The 20714-nt window shown below is 38.4% G+C and overlaps 1 protein-coding gene across 1 annotated transcript; it reads right to left on the minus strand.

The window, feature by feature from the left end:
- Positions 1-11529: 11529 nt before the first annotated feature.
- Positions 11530-19594, minus strand: LOC101862292. Its single transcript, XM_005104867.3, has 2 exons — positions 19471-19594; positions 11530-15825 (listed from the first exon to the last, which is right to left on the minus strand). Exon 2 carries the CDS (start codon positions 15735-15737, stop codon positions 13461-13463), a length of 2277 nt encoding a protein of 758 aa, XP_005104924.1. The 5' UTR covers positions 15738-15825; positions 19471-19594; the 3' UTR covers positions 11530-13460.
- Between the last annotated feature and the right edge of the window lie 1120 nt (positions 19595-20714).

Genomic DNA, 20714 nt, shown 5'->3' on the forward strand with positions numbered 1-20714 from the left:
CAAACCACACTAGAGCACCCGCCAACTACCCACTGAACTCAGCTTGTTGTATCATGTTCCATAACAGTTCAGAATAATCTCGCTCTAATTCCTGTAAAGAAATTTTTTTTTGAAATCACAGACAAGAAACAAGGAAAAGGAGAGAACCGAACAAATTCTGCCAGAACACCTGCCACCCACACTCACTGTTTGTGGGTTTCACACCTTTTTCAACACTGCAACTGTAAGATTGTGTCAGGAGACACCTGCAAATTCCTACTTTCACCTTCGAAAGAGCTGACCCAACAGATGGAGAGCTTTTTTTTCTCCCCCACATGTAGGTGTTTTTACTACACACCCATGGACTCAATTTCCATCATTTAGGAGGTGGGCCTCGACTCATTTGTCAATGGTGGTTTGAAAAGTACCATAAAATTTCCTTTGATCTGCTCCTGTTCAGACATACAACGTATGTCCGCTACGTCCTAGAGAATTTTTTATTTAGTTTTAGTAAATGTTTTACGGCACTTGCAACACAATAAGGTCATATAAGTGCAGAAGATTAAAGGTGTTACAAGAGAGTAACAAACACAAAAAAGGAGGGGAGATAAAGACGATAGATGTTTGATAGGAAAAAAGAAGCAAACCACACCAGACCACCCGCTAACCGCCCACTCCTTAAGAATTAAGACACACACTGTACATACAGTAGTTATAGCAATAACAAACTTTTAACTAGGAATCAGCAAAACCTCACTCCTGTTCAAGTAAACAAAAACACACCGTTTATTCCCACTTTTGACACCCACAAACAGTTTAATATCTCATAATTTCTACACACACACACAAACATACAGAACTTTCATAAATACATTTTCGTAAACTCATTATACATTATACATGTGTGCAAATGTCCCTCCAGTCACAGGTAGACAAATCTATACATGTACACAAAACAATCACTTTGCAAGGTGAAAGAGCAACAACTGTCTCTGAGTGAGGTACCGGTAACACAAGGAACATCGTCACCACACAAGGCCAATCGTACATACAATGTAGTGATATACACAGGTGAACAAAATCACAGTCAAAAGGTTTAAATACAGGCAAAAATACTCTCAATTTCATGAGGAAATGTTCATCGATTTCAAGTAACAAACACAATCATTTCAATACATGTCCCAACAAACAAAAATGTTCAGTCCTTGTAGATCTGGGCGGTTTTGTTTAAAGTAAATTAAAGTGTCTCACCTTTATAGGAAATGTAAAAAAAAAAAAAAAACCCACGATCGAATGATTTTTCCCAAATTTGTCACAACAGGGGACCCTGACTATACTATACTATAACTATAACACTTTAATAACAGGATGGCAAGGACTGACATGATATCCCAGTTATAGCCGAACAACCCCGTTTTATATATATTGGGGACGGGGAAGAAGTTTCATACAGTAACTTAAGTAACTAGATCTCCTTTCTTTTACAGAAATATTTTGTTCTCATCTTGACCTTCCCTTTTCTATAACATCATGGGAAGTTGACTAGACAATTCGAGATGGCCTACAATTGTATTTATATATTGTAACACATGACATACCCATGTTCTATAGCACCCACAGCATGTATGTGCACTTTATAAAGATTTGTCACATTGAATACATGTAGTTACCATGGTTGGAAACAGGAGCGCACATAGATCAGCGGCAGATCTAGCACCCAGAGCCTTCTTTTCATTTAATTTTTTTTCTCCCTGTAACAAGTCTCGCCACCCAACGGGGAGACAACATGATGATGTGGTGCCAGGCCAAGGTCATGCTGTCACTTGCTGGACTTGTGTCACTAACTGGACTTGTGTCACTTTTGTCAGCCCCAAAGTCCATCTAGCTGTCCTCCCCTGAACACATGATGTGACACATTAGAATTAAAAGGGTACACAATCGACTCTGGCCTAATGCGGGTTGCCTAGGTCCAATTCGCTGTTGTTTTGCTTTTTCCTGCTTTCTTGTCCACTTCCTTTACGATTTTGTCGATGGCTCGACCACAGTTATGGCTAAACATTTCTCTTCTGTCTGAAAGAAACTTGTACTTCTTGACTACGCATTAAATGAGTTTGCACTCAATGATTTATTATAAGCCTGCTATAGCTGGAGTCCCGTTCGAGTCGTGACTGTTATCAGAAGGGCCCACTGAACTGTTAATGGGAGATTTTACATCGTTTTCATTATATTCCAAGACGTAAAAATATCAATTGAGCTAAACCCCAAAAGAAAAAAACCTATGTCTACAATAACAACCCAGCTTTACAGTATGAAAGAAACATTATAATATTTATATGCACCAATTTCATGAACCACATAATACAGACAAAATGTAGTGTGGAAATTAATGAATTCTTCCACTTCAATGAAATGTAGAAGAAAAATAATTATGGAACAAAGTCATGGAAATAAAACAAAACATATATTTACAAACATTGCAAAAGTTAACTGAATACCAGCAATACATCTCTTTTCACATACATAATGAAGAATCTAACTTTAAAAATCCTGACTCCAAACACATGAACAAATTATTTATTATACCAAACCAGTTAAAAAAGTGAGAGTAACCAAGATTACAGTGCCACAAGACCTCACTTCACATGACCAGCATATGTGCATCCGTTCTTTTGTGTTACGAAAGGCCCTTTAAAACAGTCAGTCTACTCATGGGTGGGTTGGGGGAGAGCAAGCTTGGACATTTTTTTTTTTTTAAATAACACTAGCTTTGACTTCTCTGACCCAAACAGTCAGGTACGCTGAGAGCATTTAGTTAGACAACCATAATACATAATCTGACATTCTTGGGAGGAGAGGAGAAGGTGGAGAGAGAGACTTTTGAGTCGAAAAAATAAAGAAAGAATTAATATAGAGAAACGATCTACATCAGACCTAGGCAATACGTTTCCAAACCAAAAACAACAGAAACTTATGTTACAACCCCACACCATAGAGAAGCAACAGATTTCTCCCCACCAAGTTTTAGCAAAAGTTTTACAGCACTTGCAACACAAACAGGTCATGTAAATGTCAAAGGTTAAAAATATGTTACTAGTACTAGAAAGAAACATCCAAAGAAAACAAGGAAAAATAAGGAGGATAGATGTTTGATAGGAAAGAAAAAGCAAATCACACCAGGGCATCCACCAACCACCCGTGCATACATACACACCTTTATATGGTCACAGAAATCATGCATAATTAGAGCATACATTGCATAAAGACTATTAGAGATATATAATTTATAACAGTGTTTTTCTAGAGCATCCAATCCTCGTGAATATCGCCAGATGAGATTCACTTGTGAAAATTTTACAAGACAGAGTGTTAAAAACTTGACTTTTGAAAACTTATGTTGAGTTTTCCAAGAAGCTTTTACAAGATTATGCAGATATTCTTAAAAAGAGACGCTCGCCAAAATTCTCAAAATGTATGCCACTTCTTTTAATTTTTGCAAACACAAGAAATGGCTGAGGGGAAAAATAAAACAACCAAATATCTAAGTCTCATAGCAGTGTCTGATACACAGACCCAGTATACAGCCACATTTGTAAGCATTTCTCCAACTTGCAACTTTTTCCATAAAACAAAGAGAAACAATTTTCAATCTAGATGTTTTTAAGCCCCCATTGACCCTATATATGGATCATTTAGGACAAGGACAACCAATGCTGAGAGGGATACAACATTCCAGCAGAAAGACCGAGATGCTCAATAAGAATTTCTCCCTACTCGGGAATTGACCTACAGTCTTCTGTGCGCTACAGAGAAACGCCTATCCCCGCTGCATACACCATAGACACTACTTCTCCCCCCCCCAATCACTTCAACTCAAGTACAACAAAAGAATTATAACAAGTCACAATACAAAATAATTGAAAATCCCATATATGAGTATTTAAAAGCATACATTTCCCATAATTTGAAATAACACAAAATTAGCAAAAACAATTTGGCTTGCTTGAAACTAGGCATAAAACTAACACAACTTTCAGAATGTACAGAGGGAGCTATTGTGATGAAAGGAGCACAAAAGCAGAAGAAATGCTTTACATAAAACCATGTAAGGCTGGTATACAAATCATTTTATTTCTTCTGAAAAAAAAAAGAGTAATTTTTGTCTTAAAATTTTAACACCCTGGCTAACCTTATTGCACAGACAGTGCAATAACTTGGACCTGTATTATTCACCTCATGATTTTAACAACCTGGTTTGGTTTTCTTCAAAGTCAAAAGGGGGAAGATGCAAGAAAATGGTCATCTGTCAAAGTGACTGCAGCGGCACAGGCTATAAGTTCTGAGATCATACAATCAAACCTACTGTAACCACTACCTGCTCAAGACAATCATCACCTGTACAATCCAACACGTCCCTCTTCCTTGCTTGCATTTTGTCTATATATTATAACAACCCTGTCCAGGACGTTCACTTGTCTTTTAGTCTAAATTAAGTAAGAGTTCTCCTGAACTTGCAGCACAAACAGGTCATATAAATGCCGAAGGTTAAAGGTGTGACAAGGGAGGGTCTAAGACAACCACTTTCTCCTTGGAAAATTTTGACTGTACTACTACTGTACATGTTTCTTTTTTTTTTTCTTCTTCTTCTCCTCCAAACTCCATAACTATCCTACATTTTGATACTTGCTGCCATTTGCTCAAGAAAACAAAACTTTCATTTCTTATTTACCAGTCAGAGATCTATTACCTTCTACTTCCTTAAACATTAGCCCTTTTTTGGTTTTTAGATCTATGCAATTAGACTGAGTAACCCGAACTTGGCTTCTTCTGTGCACCCCACACACTCTTACATTCATAAAACGCACTTACTGGCCAAGCAAATAAACTATGGTGATGGTCTCCCCTATCCAGCTTCTATTTGTCGTTCAGAAAACCAGTTTCCAATTATCTTCACGTCTGATTTAAGGGCTTCATTTGGAACCCTGCCAGTTTCAGGAAATAAAGACCGTCAGCCAATCTGAGCTGACAAAAATTTGACAATACAATTTGGTACCGGTATCTTTACAAGGAAGACCAGAAGTAGAAGTTTATCTCAACAATTTTGTTTTTCGAATTACACCCGTCAGCATAACACTACCAATTGGTTGGTATTTTTAGACTAATAATGACATTTTTGCTGGCGATAAACAGGCCCATCATTTTTTAAAAACAAAATCTCAAAACATCTAATCAATCATGATAAAGCCTTAATATCAAATTACATCCCTACTGAAACAACACCCGAGACCTACATTTTAGTTTTAGTTAGAGACACACACATTCGTCAAAAGAGAAACAAACAAAGAAAAGGAGGAGAAAAATTTATAATGAAAGAAGGTGCAAACAGCCCACAGACCTAATTTTACTGCGCACTCTACTGTGGCCTACATTCTTGCAGGGCAGATCCCACTCAACCATATCAGATTACAGAGACTGGCTTGATCTGTGAAACCATACCTTCCAAGATAAAACCAAGTAGAAAATCAATATATCTGTATTGAATTAAATTCCACATAGAATCTGAGAAAGAAGAACAAAATAACAGAAAACAATGAACAGCAAAGTTCAGTAGATTGAATCTGAAATACTCACTGTCCCAGACAGCAAAGTAATACCAGAGGATAACAGACAAGCCTTTAAAAAATAAAAACTCCTTCGACATCTCAAAAAAAATTTAAAAAATAAATAAACAGAAAAAAACACAGTGACTCACAAAAAGATTACTCTCACTTTGCTCACTCACAGTACAACACTAAAAGAGCGACAACAAAAAATGTAATAAAGGAAAAGGAATTTTCTACATATTAAGAGGAAAAAAATTTAATTTCTGGGACAAAAATGTTAGTGCTATAGAACAAACACACACACTTCGCTTCAAATCCTGTCTGCTTAAAACAACAGAGGTACCAACTGGCTCCAAAAATTAATCACAAACCTTTTAGTTCCCAGGAGATTATATGCATGTGGGGACTCACAATTTAGATTGTCGTGTATACCATCATTTATTATTTTTATATATACTTGTGCAAAACCCAGACATCTTCAGAAATCTGTACTTTCAGATTAATCTGACCACTTGTGAAAAAGATTAACAAAACCAAAATACAAAGAAAGAGCACCGCCGCCACCAATAAATCACATTGACTGTCATTGACCATCTTAGAACACTTTATGGAAAGAACATCAGTGGATGCGCAGGAGCACTGTACATAATATATTGATCTATGGTCAACATTTCAATTTAAACTCTTCACTTCCTAAGTACTTTAAAAACACCCTGCCTAGACCAAAATGACACCAAAAAAAAAGCCGAAAAACATTACACATGTCAGGGATGCAGCTGGGTGTTTGTGAAAAACAATGAGAAAATTTACCAAGCTACATTTGTGAAGAAAAAGACAGTGAATTGACAAGGCCAACATGGGGTTAAACAGAAAAAATAACGATAACAGTTCTCTCTTACTTTCTTTCAGTGAAAATAGTGGGACCCCCCCCCCCTCTCCCCCCACTCCGAAAAACAGAATTCCTGAGATATAATTTCTAGTAATGATATAAATGTTTTACAACCCTTCTACATCAACTAAAGATCATTAACGCGACATACTAATTCAGCCCCGCCTGCAGTGGCCAATCTGGGCCGAGAGAAATACAAGTAACAATGTCTTAGCGGATAGACTGAGATACTGAAGTAAAAACCTCCCCACACACGAATTGATCTGGTCTTCTACCTTCACCAATATTGATCCGAATCGTTACACCTGTCAGCTGTTTTTACGTAATGTCAATGTTCAGTACCTTAACAGTACACTAAATGTACAACCCTCTGAGCACAACCTACTTTTGTACATATCGCCGGCAAGCTGTTTAACGCCCAGAGAGCAAAGTTTTTAAGGAGAGAGAAAAAAGCCTGTTTCATTTTGGTAACAATTGTACCTTCCTTCTTTATTTACTTTTTGAAACATTTAGAATTCGATTTTGTACAAAAATAAATTTGGAAAAATATATGCAACAATCCCACAAATTAAAAAACTGCAACAAAAGAAAAATGTCAAAATTTTGGGCAGCATCTGGTACATCTCAACAGCTGGTCGACTATATGTCACAATACGGTGGAATCGGGCGCTTGTCAATTTTCGGGCAAAGGAAGTTCAATTGGTTTAATCTTAAAGCTTGCTCATTTGCCTTGCTCTGACGAAAAAAATATCCATCAATCTAGAATAGAGAGGTCAAGAAGGTGGGAACGACCTAGTGTCAGAGGTAAAACTAGCATGATTACCAAAGTTTGGAGATGTCCAAAGCTATAGAATTTATAATTTTTTTTCTTTTGATCAATGTTATTCAGTAACATCCACAGAAATGTGTTTTGAAAAGGACATAAAAGCAAATTTTTTAAAAAATGAATTAAAAATAGTCGTCAACACTTGGAGGGTTAACGAGAAAAATTTTAATAGATAGCTAAAGTATTGAAATTGATTGTAAGTTTTTGTAGTAGCCCTGTTTTCTTCACAGGTCATAAACCAACCTTTTCAACTCCCCATTTATAAGTACAAGAATTACTTTCACAGTTCTATGACTTTCAAGTAATTGAACCATAACAAAACATAATGTTATTTATCTTAATAATACTTGTACGGCTTTACCCGATATCAGGTACCACCTTTACCATCACATGTAATGTTCTAATTAATTTATATTAAGCGTAGAAAACATAACATAATACAAAAATCGTTGTTCTTGTTTTTAAAATGTTATTGCCATAAAAAGTTTGTTCTGTTGAAAATGAGAGGTGTTAATGACAAAAAGTTGTCTTCCAAAGCAAAATTGTAGAAACAGATAGTTGGAAGCAGCACAGAAAACATCTACTTCCGTTTTAAAATGAAAATAACTGCCCCATAACATGTGTCATGAGAGGCATGACAGATAGACTTCTAAACACTTTATTTAATGCTTTTGTTTTATGTTTGGAATAAAGAAAAACACATCATCCCATACAGTCATTTCGTAAGAGAAAAAAGAAAGATTTTTTTTTTAAAAATAAAAATTTTAAGTTGTTGTCCCAGAAAACACCTCTTTTCCAGCAAAGAAAGGAAAATGAACCCACATTTTGCATTATTTCTAGCTTTTTCAACACTATTTAAAATTTGAATTTCAACAAAATATTTCTCAAGCACATGCAACGGATACCAAAGATTGAGAAACTGCAGTTTCAAAGTTTAGAATTTTGGGAGTGTAGTTTATAGGAACATATAGCCGACAGACAAAGTATCAAAACTGCCCCTGGTTCAATTCACATCCAGCTGTCCATTTACAGTTTGCAGTCACAGTCAGAAGTATAAAATACCCCATCTGGTCATCCAGCCAGGAGAGTGACTGCAACGGACTTCTTCGGCCTGGTGCAGAACTGCGCCACGTGACCAGAACGGATAATTTTCACCGGCGCATTATTGCTGCAAGTGACATCAAAGTGATAAGGAACGTACTGGGGGGGAAAGGTCAACAATGACACAGAAAACAGTTAAAAACCAAAGATGAGAAGTCAACTACAAGTGAAAATGTGAACCGATACACTATATATATTCTACTCAATGTCACAACCACCCATCCGTAATATTTTTTAAAAATTTTTTAAATTAAATCAACACGTATTTTCCAGTTCCTAACTAATAACAATAATATCCTTTAACGGAAAAATACCGTTGACACTCACAACATAAAAAAACAATCAGTTCAACAAAAGTAAAGAGATGACGCATAAATGATGAAAATGAGAAAAAATGCCTTTCTTAGTTTCTATTTTATTTTCTATTGAACAAGTAGACCAAGAACGGAAACAGCAAGTACAGGTTATATCAGTCATCATGCAATCTCCTATACTAACACTTTCTTATAGCAGCTCACACAAACAAACCTACATCATCGAGCAAGCAGGAAATAATGAATGCAACACAATCTTTCACATCCTTGACTACCATGGTTAAACAACACATCAAAGAGATGTTGCGAGCAGTACATTACATCATGTACAGGATTGGCACACACGTATATTCCTGACCAGTCAGTCAGTCTTGACCCATGAAATTGAACACTGGGTTTGGGGGCAGTGAAGGTAAAAGAGGGGAAAAGAAAATGGAAAAGTTTTCGTTTTTATAAAGTATTAGTAGGCTTTACTTCACTTGCAACACAAATAAGTTCATTCTATTACATAAAAGTGCCAAAAATTAGAGAGGGCGATCAACGTTTGATAGGAAAGAAGGAGCAACGATAGCAACCGCCAACCATCTATTAAGGATGGAAAGAAACAATGGAAAAATTATCATCCTCAGCTATCAGTCATATAAGGTAAAGACAGGTGACAGTAGGGAGAAACAAGCAGCAACAACAGGCAAGTCAAGCATGCCAAGATCTGGTCAGCAGCTGTTTCAATCTGGCCAGCAACTCGACTCAGTAATTAATAATGAATGTGGCTGCCAGTGAGTTGATAATTAATAAAAAACCAAACTGTCTTGAAAACTAAAATGCGACAAAATGTCCTCGAGTGACACATTCAAACTGCTAGTGTGTCAGTTTTAGACTCAATTTTGAGAGCTTTGGTATTTCCACAAATTTCACCCACTTCTCTCCTGTGTTGGCCCACCAGTTAGTTCAGATTTGCTTTTTGCCCTGGACCCACAACATATAATGCACGACTGCCATGCCTGATGTAAGTGACTCAAAACTTAAATTAAAGGGGGAGGAGATGTGAGTGATGGAAATAAAAGATGAGAGGTTGGGGAAGCAAAAAGAAAAGATAATGAAGTAAAAGAAGAGAGTTAATTAAGAGGATAGGACTATGAGTATTGGGGAGGCAGATCTGATGGGAAAATGGAAAAACAACATGAATGCATGCGCAACACAGACATTCTCTTACTTTAAAACAGAATACACAATGAGATGGAATGTGAGACAACAAAAGCATTATAATCAATCGCTAAATTTACAATTAACACCGTTTGCACATACATATCAAATTTATAATTTCACAACAGAGAAATAACATCATGTTGCAATGTTAGGCATCAGTGTGAGTGTCTGGCACATATTTTTTTTAAAGGGAACATGATATTCATTCATATAAAAGAATCGATTTCAATCTGAACTAAAATATTTCATCGTAACATTCACGACATTTTAACAATATAACTACACATTCACTCAAATATTTTTTTTTTTAATACACAGACAGGGAAAAAAAATATTAGAAAAACACATTTTTCTACAACTACAAGCAATAAAACCGGTATCATGGAACTCCCTGTACTTTATGTTTTGGTATTTCTTTGACTGTACCTTCTGCCACAGCACCACAAATGACTAGGAGCACACAAAAAGAAAAGCCCATAGGCAGCAGCAGCATCATCAGTTTGAATAAATGAAATAACAAAAAATCCTCCATAAAATTCCCTTTCCGTTTCCCTTTTAAAGAAAAAAAAAAATCATTACAAGAAAAAACCCACAACCAACATTCAACGATGGCCAGATTTCTTCACAAAACCCATAAAATAAAATAATTTTAAGTATAAATGAAAAGAACTGTTTTCAGGATACATTTAATTGTTGTTATTTATTTTTAAAAAATGATTTAATGTTCAAACATCCAACACAATAATTATCTTGGGTGTGTACGAAACACTTACTATAATCTTTTAAGGGGGGGAAACTGAACTTGCAGATACACTTAGAATGTGAGTAGTTTGTTCAATTTTAAATTCTTTTCCCTCCTTAGACAGCAACAGCTATTTAATAAGCATGCATGTCTACTTTGAGCAAAGAAAAGAGGCTGGGAGATGTAGGTATGACAAGGGAAATAATTTTTATATGTGATGGCATTTACAAGGCACAGACAAATTAATGCAGAGTAATGAAAGAGAGGATAAGAGGAGGGTCAAAGAGAGACACAAGAGAGAGAGAGAGAGAGAGACAGAGAGAGAGAGAGAGAGAGAGAGAGAGAGAGAGAGAGAGAGAGAGAGAGAGAAGAGAAGGGGTAGAAAGAGAGAGAAGGAGAGAGAAGGGGTAGAAAAAGAGAGAAGGGGCAGAGAGAGAGAGAGAGAGAGAGAGAGAGAGAGAGAGAGAGAGAGAGAGAGAGAGAGAGCTGCACAGAAGATAATTTGCCTCCTGTTCCAAGTTGCTGCTGCTGCTACAGCTGCCAGATCAATGCCACAAGACGAAAGTGCCACGCTTCGCCGTGGTGATTATCTTAGTATGTCTCATCAATCAATAACATGTGACAACACTACCACACACACTCACCCTACCCCCCACTTTCTCACTTGGAAAAAACCCAATCCTGAAATAATACTTATGCTGCGCAGTTTATTGCATACACCATTGTTGTCAACAATCTACCGAATGCAAAATCTTTCACAAAATAAACACCACCATTCAGACCAAGTACAGTGCAGCCTCTCTATAACGACATCCTCTGTTTCACGACATGGTACCCAGGTCCCGATTTTTTTCCCTTGTATACCATTAGTAATTTTTGGTTGCCTCTCTATAATGACAACTCTCTATAACGACATCTTTTTCTGATCCCAATGATGGCGTTATAGAGAGGCTGCACTATCTTTAATTTTTTTTCAAGTTTTTGGATTTTAATTCAAATAATTTTGATTATTCTGTTGTTTCCACATTGCACAAGGACAATAAGAAGTATCAATTCAGTACGTCTTCTTCGCTGAAAAAAAATACACTTCTGATGCAGCATCAAAGTCAAAGGCTACACAACTTCCAGAGGTACTACTTTTAGGAGTGCATACTATTACTACTCCCTATGTTTTATTGTCACTTTACAAACAAAAATCTACCGCCTCAAATAATACTAAGATTTTAAAAAAATTAAAACAAGCCGAGCAACAAGTCTTCTTGAGACATTCTTACCATTAAACCCAAGAGTAAGAGATGGAAGCGTGATATTTTTCCTACAAACATCTCGACCTGTCGATATGAGAGTTTTCAGTCTGAGAATATTTTCTGATATATAATGTAAAATATTACCAAGGTAATTATAAAAGCGCCATTCCATAAAAAAATTAAACTGCACAGACACAAACAACGACAAGACAGACCTGCTGAAATAAATTACAGATACACTAGAGCCGTTCTTTTTTTTTTTTTTTTTTTGTAAGAGGAAATGAAATTTAAAAAAGAACGGTTCCATCAAGTGGCTGCGTTTTTGACAGCAGTTCATCTCCGCATTAAGTGTGTCACTGCAATCTAATTTTTTTACGGAATGACCCAAACCACAATAAGAGAAAATCAATTACATGAATGTAGATTTTAAAAAATACAGGGAAATAGCAATTTGGGGGTAATTTATAATGTGTATAAATTATGCAACTTAATTCTATGACTAAATGACCTTGACAGGACAAAATGCTGCACTACGTCACTACCCTGAGACGTACACATAGAGTGCAAGCTTTTATGTACACATGTCCATGATACCTCATGATATCTTTTATGCCAAAAAGCTCTCATTCAGTGACATGAACTCTGGTATAGGGTTTGTAAACACACAAACAAAACATCCACTCAGAAGTACACATTCGTTATAAATGTCACGGAACAAAGGATAAAAGAGAGAGAGAGAGAGAGAGAGAGAGAGAGAGAGAGAGAGAGAGATAGAGAGAGAGAGACAGCATCATACAATTGAACACATGTACAGGGGAAAGAACCATAAATGATCACAGTCATTAGGGTGAGAAGAATATCCCTCAGCAAACAAACTCACTGAACACCTCCAAAACAAGCAGTCGCACTCACAACTGACCATTATTTTCAGTCATAAAACTAAATACAAATGTCCCGAAGAAAAATATCTTGTGAAAAATATAACATCTACAGTTTAAGATGATAATTTTTTTAGTAACGCTGATTGCAAGAAAATTGACTTGGGTATCTGTAATTTTCATTCGATTACTCAATATGTATCAACCACTGGGTCAAACAAACAACTGGTGGCCTACAAAAATCAATGACCCCAAAGATACTATCATACTTCAATTTGACTGAATACACATCTTTGCTGATAATATAAATGCTGTGCAGCGAAATGGCACATAAAGTTGGCAATGCGTGAAGTACTCTGTCTTTGTTTATACTTTGTACTGCTATTTGCAGTATTTTTGACAGTTACTCAAAAATATTATCTTAGCACTCAACTGCATTGTCCTTTAGCATCTAGCAGCATGCAGTCAGTGAAAATTTCAAACAAATCCAACAGGCATTTTTCAACTACTCAAATGTTCACGCTCAAGAGATATGCATCAACAGAGAGGGAAACCTAACTTGGAGAGCCACTGGTGGGGTTGAGATACCAGCACTGCTACATCCTGTGAGCACAAAACAACATATTCCTGCATCGAAGGAATGTCCCGGGAGGGAAAAGGAGACCAAAATCTTCACAATCACAGCAAATGTTTTCTCCTCTCCCTTTGATTAGAGGCCACAACGTTTTCAATAAAAGTGAGCAGATCTGAGGGGCTGTTCGAGAGCTCATTGCACAAGCTGACGGGCAGCTCTGGCAGTAAAAGCTGTAACAAGTCACAACACAAACAGCAAAATTTGTGCAAATGCTCACTAGACGTCCTCTGCACACACACTCTCACGGGCTTAAGAGTCAACAAACCCCCGCCTTCCTCCTCACTCTTCAAATCCAGCTGGGAAAACTGCGGGATCACTTCCGAGGTGAAAGGGTCCTCTCTGATTGTGCACTGTCTTGTTGGCCGCCGACTGCGAGTGGACAAATGTGATGACAGGGCGGGCTCGTCCCGTTGAGAATGGTTGGAAACAAAACACTGAGGTGATGAGTTGCTACTACTGTGGTTTCTCGATGCATCAGACGATTGTGCTGCCTTACCCGCCATTTGGTCCACGTAACTCCCGACGTCCTTTTCACATTTGATTGTCAGAGTGAGCGGTGGGTGTTCCTCTGACTTTTGATCATCCCCCTGCTGCAAGGACTCAACCATGTCTTTGACAAAGAGCTCAAACCTGAGAGACTCTGGGCTCATAGAGCTGACCTCAGCCTTCAGCTGTGGGAAAAGAGTGAGAACCAAAGTGTGTAGTGTGCTCTGCATGGCAGAAAGCTGCCGCGTGGACAGCACAAACTGCTGAAGCTCCTCGGGAAGGTGACTCACATCCGACGTCAGATCCTCAGAGGGCACGGTAATGCGACGGTGACGATGTCTCTTAGCACGACGCTGTTCCCGGCCCCGTCTTGAGGACAGCGAGCTTTGTTTTGATGACTTGTGGGACGAGCTCTTAGATTGTCCGTCGGGTGAGGTAAGAGTGATGACTGTTTCTGACATGAGGGGGAGAAGAGGAGGAGCTGAGCATTCGAGATCTGGAGCCTCATCCTCTACTTTAGGAGACGGAAACGTATGAGGCCGTTTGCCGGATGAAGAGTATGTGTACGGACTGTCGATGGTATGGCGCTTTGTTGACGTTCTTGAGTGCGAGGTGATAGGTGCGGGGATAGCACTGAGGACTGGAGGTTCATCTTGCATCGGTGTCTCAACACTCACTTGTAAACAAGGAGAACCAGAGGTGGGCGGGGCAGGGGGTGACACAGAAACAACAGGGGAGGCCGGCACAAAAGAAGCGTCACTGACCCCTGAACAAGGCGGGTGGTCAAGGGATGGGAGGGAACCATCTCTTGACGCATCCTGCTCACACCAACTCTCATTTGTCTCCAGAGAAGCAGCGACAGGATCTGGTCGGACAAGCTCTGTGACGAAGGTAGTGCCCCGAGCCTGCTCCGCTGGAGAACCAGCATCCGCCTCCACGCCGCTACCACCGCCCTGATCACGGACCTCAGACTCACCGTTCAACACTGAAGACGGAGAAACGATGGCCGGGGAGCCACCAAGCATACACGTACTGTCACATTCCACGACCACATCACCCGCCACTGGGTTTTTATTACGGACATTGCACGACGTCACAGAGTCGCCTGAAATTTCAGAAGTCGAGTCTGCTTCCATGGCGCAAAAGTCTGGACTGCATCCCGGGTGTTCCCTGTCCGAGGTAGTGGCAGGCTGGTCCACTCCAGTGGGAGACTCAGAATGCAGACGCAAGGCCTCGGGACTGGGTATTAGAGGAGGCGGGACATCCTCAACACCCGCAGGGAAAGGAGAAAACTTGTCAAAAATATTGCCGCTTTCCTTCGACTTCTTCAGACAGTCATTGAGACTTTGAGCATTCTCCTCCACTCTGCTTTTCCGACTGTATGTCTTCATCGTCTTTTTCTCAGACGATCGAACCATGCTCTCTCGACTGTAATTTCTCACCACAGACCGTGGGGGGCTCACCAAAGAATGTTGGGACTGAGAACTTTTAGAGTCGTGTGTCGGTGCAGACACAGGTTCTAGAATCGGAGGTTCTTCCTCAAACTGTTGCTTCTCACTGGGAAAAATCTCATCATCATCATCTAAAAGAATCGGTGCGGAATCGGAAATAAGCTCAGCAGATTTATCTGTCCATTGCCGTTCGTAAAAAGGAGATCGGTTCATCAAACTGCCTCCATCCTCATCCTCCGTCGTATCGCTGTCCATCAAGTCCGCTATGCCCTCTGGGTCTTCGTAAGGGGTTTCTTCGTCCATGTCTCCATCATTGGCATCATCATCATCATGGTTGGAGTTTTTCAGCCACTGCTCGTAGACCTTAGAGAATCCACCAGTCATGGCTGGGACAAATCAATGTCCTTTCACAACGAAGTCCAAGAATAGCCCCACCCTCTGTCGATCAAGAAACCCAGCTGGAAATGTCGACCTGAAAGTATTAAGAATATAAATTAAAATGCTATTCAACGCATTTATCTATTGATAAATTTTTGTTTGTAGGGCAAGGTGACATACTTTCAAGAACATTTTTTTATAAAAAAGAAAAATAAGAGAGGAACAGAAAAGAAAAACCAAACTGGGGTGTTTTTATTAAAAATTAAAAATTCCCAGACATTAATTTGCTTTCAATTTCAACACCGAAAGGAAACCGTATTGAGTAAAAAAGGATACAACAATGTCGTTTTAAACAATGACCTGAAAATTTTTTTTGAAAAGAACCCCCTGAACAGATAGGCAGAAAAAAAGAAAAGATGACCAATGGAGAGCCAAAAAATTAATTTGCAGTGCTCATGACTCCCACTCATCAGGCGGGGAAAAATGTCCTGTTTTTCCCCTGTTTCCTTCAGGATATTGTTAACGTTTTCAAAGTGGTTATTTTTTTTTTAAATGACAGAGCTAGGAAGTAAAAATTTGCAACAAACCCCCCCCCCCCCCCCCCCCAAAAAAAAAAAACCAAAAAAAAACTGATAGGACCCGTCACAAGTCTTTGATCTTAACTATTAATTGTACATAACTACAAAACATGTCACACATCTGTTGTTTTTTCTTTAATTCTGTTATTTGCCCTACGCCACCACAGGCACAATCATTTGTTAACACCTTGTCACAAACTAATGTTGGCCTTTCTCCAAGCGAATGTTTTTCTAGGGCAAAGGGTCATGGAGCGACTACTTGGGCTCAGTGCACAAAGGGTGTTTAAGTTAGCTGCACGTGGCATAGTGTCCTGGACTGTCGGGATCTGACTTTTTCGAACTTGTGTTGACGCCGAGAAGGTGGGGATGGGTTGGGGGTTGGGAGAGCCGAAAGGCAAATACATTCCGAGGAATCTAAAAACTGAAATTTTCATCCGTTTCCCGTTTTCCCAATTCAGTGGGAACCCTCAATGCTAAGTCTTTAAAAGGCGAATTAAATTATAACTTAACTTCATGAAAATTAAAACGCTTATACTGCTTTTTAAAACATCATTCAAAGATAGAAATTTATATAAACCATCCATCATTGAACAAGAAACTGATTGAAACAAAAGCACACTACTGAACATTTTCAAAGCCATGTTCCGACAAAAATTGAATTTGTTTGTTCATCAGTAATCAGTGTGTCTTTGTCATATTTTAAGGGGAGGAGCGACCCTTGATTTTGCAGATTTTGGGTCAGGCTATGCACATTTTATGTTGGCTGATTTTTGAAGATCCACCAGTTTTTTGTCTAAAAATAGCATGGATTCAATTGAGAAACACTTTATTCTGCAGGTAATTTGCCTTTAAAAACATGAGGATGGATTAATGTAGTGAATTTTCACAATTATTGTCGGTTTTCGCAAAATGTAATTTTTGTGCAGTTTTTTTATACTTTGGGAAAATTCTCATAATTTTTTTTCTTTTGCACCTATTGAAAAAAACTTGCTGTTACTCTGATAGGGATTGGTTCAGGTATACTCTCACCAAATTTGGTCTGTAAATAAGAAAGCCTTAGAAGGGATTTCAAATTCATTCTTTATTTTCATGATGGCGGCCGTTTCCATAGCAACCGTTGAAGCTATGCCAAAATAAAATTGCACATCAAGAGATTTTACTATGTCTAACTTATATGTGTACTTAGATTTGATCTCGGGGCAACAAACATAGAAAATGGTCCTCAAGGGTAGCTCCTCCCGTTAACCTTTTAACTTGAAGTTTTCTAGGTCTAGTTAGGTTCGAAATTTTTTTTAAAATAATTGATTTGCCAGTTTTAGTGGCTATGTGATCTGCAGCAAATAATACTGCAGTTTGAACCTCAAAGAAGTGCATCTAGATCTATGTGCGAGAGTGAAAGTAAAAATTTACCCAATTTTCTTTCTCTCTGCACATTGGTTTTCAAACAAGATTATTATCAGGCAATATCATTTTATGTAAAAATCAAGCTCATTTAAAAAAGATTCTTACAAAAACTGGAAGTCTTGTTTCCTGGTTATAATCCTTTCAAGTGCCTTATATATGTCTAAATGGGCCAATTTGTTCAAAGGAAGAGGCTAGCCGTACTTAATGACGGCTAGACTAGCCGTAGCCGCAAGTACGGCGAGCCGTACTTATTTCTCATATGATGGCTAGACTGACCAAAAAAATAAAATAAAATTTATAAGCCTACTGAATTGTAAATAAATTTTTAGTTTGCAGTACCTAAAATATTTGTATCTGAGACGAAACCAAGTGCCTTAATGACAGTGCCAGTATTTCAAACCTGAATAATTACTAATGAGACCAGTTTTCTTCTAATGAATGTTAAGATAGGGCCTAAGATAAGTACGGCTAGACTGGCAGGCTAGTAGGGCTAGACTTCTCGGCTAGGCTAGCCTTTAAGTACGGCTAGACAATCAGGCTAGCCGTACTTATTATTGATGGCTGAATTGTAAATGAAATTTTTAGTTTGCAATGCCTCCTAAGTCCTAAGTATTTGTATTTCAGACAAAAACAAAAGGTGCCTTACTGACTTGCATGTATTTTATTTTTAAACCTGAATAATTACTAGATCTAGATCTTGATCTAATGAGACCTGTGTACTCAACAGGTTTGAGTCGAAAACCAAGAAGATCTAAGTACGGCTCATACGGCTAGCCACTTCGGTCGTTGTTCAAATTTCACTAGAATAACATCTAGAGGCACCAACTTAACTTGTTTTGAACGTAGAAGTCTCTATAGCATACCTTGAAGGAATATCATATTATAAACGCAGTGACAACGTTCACAGCGCCGTGAACGTAGTTTGCAGGCTATGTTCATGGAGCCCTGAATGTAGTTTTTTCCTATTATCAAAGCTTTTCTCTGGGGAAGTACTGCCATCAATTTATTGTGAATTGTTGTTTTACCTTTTCAGAACCAACACTAGATCTACCATCCGTTTCTTTTATCAATAGATCTAGTCTAGGTTGCTGGTGAAGATTCGCATTTCGGCACAAAACGCAGGTCAAGAGTGAATCACTATCATTATTTAGATTTGAACACAAAAATATTTAAAAATATTTAAAACAAAAAACCCAGAAACAAAATTCAAAATTCGGTAGCACAAAATTTTTAGACTGCAAAGACACACAACAAGTAAAATGTTTCTTCCAGGAACTGTGACCACTGTCAGTAGAGTCTGGCTCCCGTTAGATAAGAAGTTCACCTGGTGAACTGATGAACTCCCAACAGAGACCAACAAAATGAAATTCTGGCAGGCATACTGACGTTGTAAAGTACAGTAAAGGCCAAACTGTTGATACCTAAATCAAAACAAGGATTACCCAAAACAATCACTAGTCTGCAGAAAATCTACAGGGCAGCATATCCAAAAAGTTAAAACAAGAGACACGGTCCATCTGGGACGAAATGTAAATTGTTCCCTATTCGGTTCGTGCTTCCTTGTTGACTGACTGGTGCCCGACTGGCCTAGATCAACATCTATCATCAATGGAGACCGAGAGGCCAAGAGTAGGGTCCCGCCCAGGGTAGTACACAAACATGAAAATAATACCTTTAAATCGCGTCAACCAAGAACTTTAAGCACAAAAGACATAAACTACATGTTCTTATCTTAATACAACGTCACTGAAACTTACCAACAGCTATTGATCTTCAGAAACGTTATGGCGCAATGTTCTGCATACGAAGCACATCGCGATGTAAACAAGGTAGTGTCGCTAGCTTGTCTTCTCCCAGCTTCCATCAATAAATCCACGCATGCGCAAGAGGGACAGAAAATGCTATTGCTACAATTAAGTTTTGCTGTTCTGTTTCCGGGTATTATATATTGCCAGGTTGCATAATTCGTCTCTGGGTTGTAAAATTACACAGTTTAGGTTACAACAACAAAAATAATAATAAATTATTGTTGCATGCATTTATCGCCATACTCCACAGCATAATATAGGACTTTGCATCTATTAAACTTATTTTTTTTCCTTTTTTTTCACTTTTGTTTGACTCCGGTAAGCAATAGAAAAAATACGAGTCAGAAAACATAATACAATATTAAACTATGGAATTACAGTCGACACAAAAATGGCTTCTCTATAAACGATGATATATTTTAATATTTCCATTGTTCATGCTAATTGAGCACGTATTCCAGCGTTAATTAATTTAAATAATATGAGCGTTCCATGAATTGAAAGCTTCACCACTATATAGGAGACCTATCAGCATCCAAAGCATACAAACAGACAACTTACTGAGGGGGCTCTCTTGGCCTAGAGGTTAAGGTGTTGGCCTAGTCTCATTCAAAGGTCCCGGGTTCGAATCCGGGTAGCGACCGAAAAATTTTCTTCTCTAAATATTTGTCTCCTTTCACCTCCTTTCCTGCTCTCTAGCATGTTCTGTTGTCTGCTTTCATTTCCACTTTCTTCCCCCACCCCCTCACTTGCCTCCTCCTCTGGGCTCCTGACTCTTTCTGCAGCCTTTCTACTGCTACTCCTTGGCTCCTCCTTACTGCTGTCTTTCTGCCACACCCTTGATCTTCTGGTAGGAAAGATCTACACCTAGCCTTCTCGGACAATAATTATATTAAAGGGCGAAAAATCTTGGAGGGCCCGTGTGCAAGTTGCGCACGTTAAAGATCCCTTGGTGGTCTAAAATCTATAAGAGTAGGCTTCGGCCGCCACCCGGGCAAAATTCAAAATTTCATACCACTGAAAATATTAGGTGTGTCCCGCGCGTATGACCTTATGCAGTTGCGAGCGCCGTAATTAAAACACTTTACAAAAACAAAACAAACTGACATAAATTAAATGTACAGACAAACACACACAAACAAAACAAAAGTGTGTGGGAGACAAGAATAAACGAAACCACAAAGAGAGAGAGA

Source organism: Aplysia californica, unplaced genomic scaffold (genome assembly GCF_000002075.1).
Source record: "Aplysia californica isolate F4 #8 unplaced genomic scaffold, AplCal3.0 scaffold00439, whole genome shotgun sequence".
Taxonomy (NCBI): domain Eukaryota; kingdom Metazoa; phylum Mollusca; class Gastropoda; order Aplysiida; family Aplysiidae; genus Aplysia; species Aplysia californica.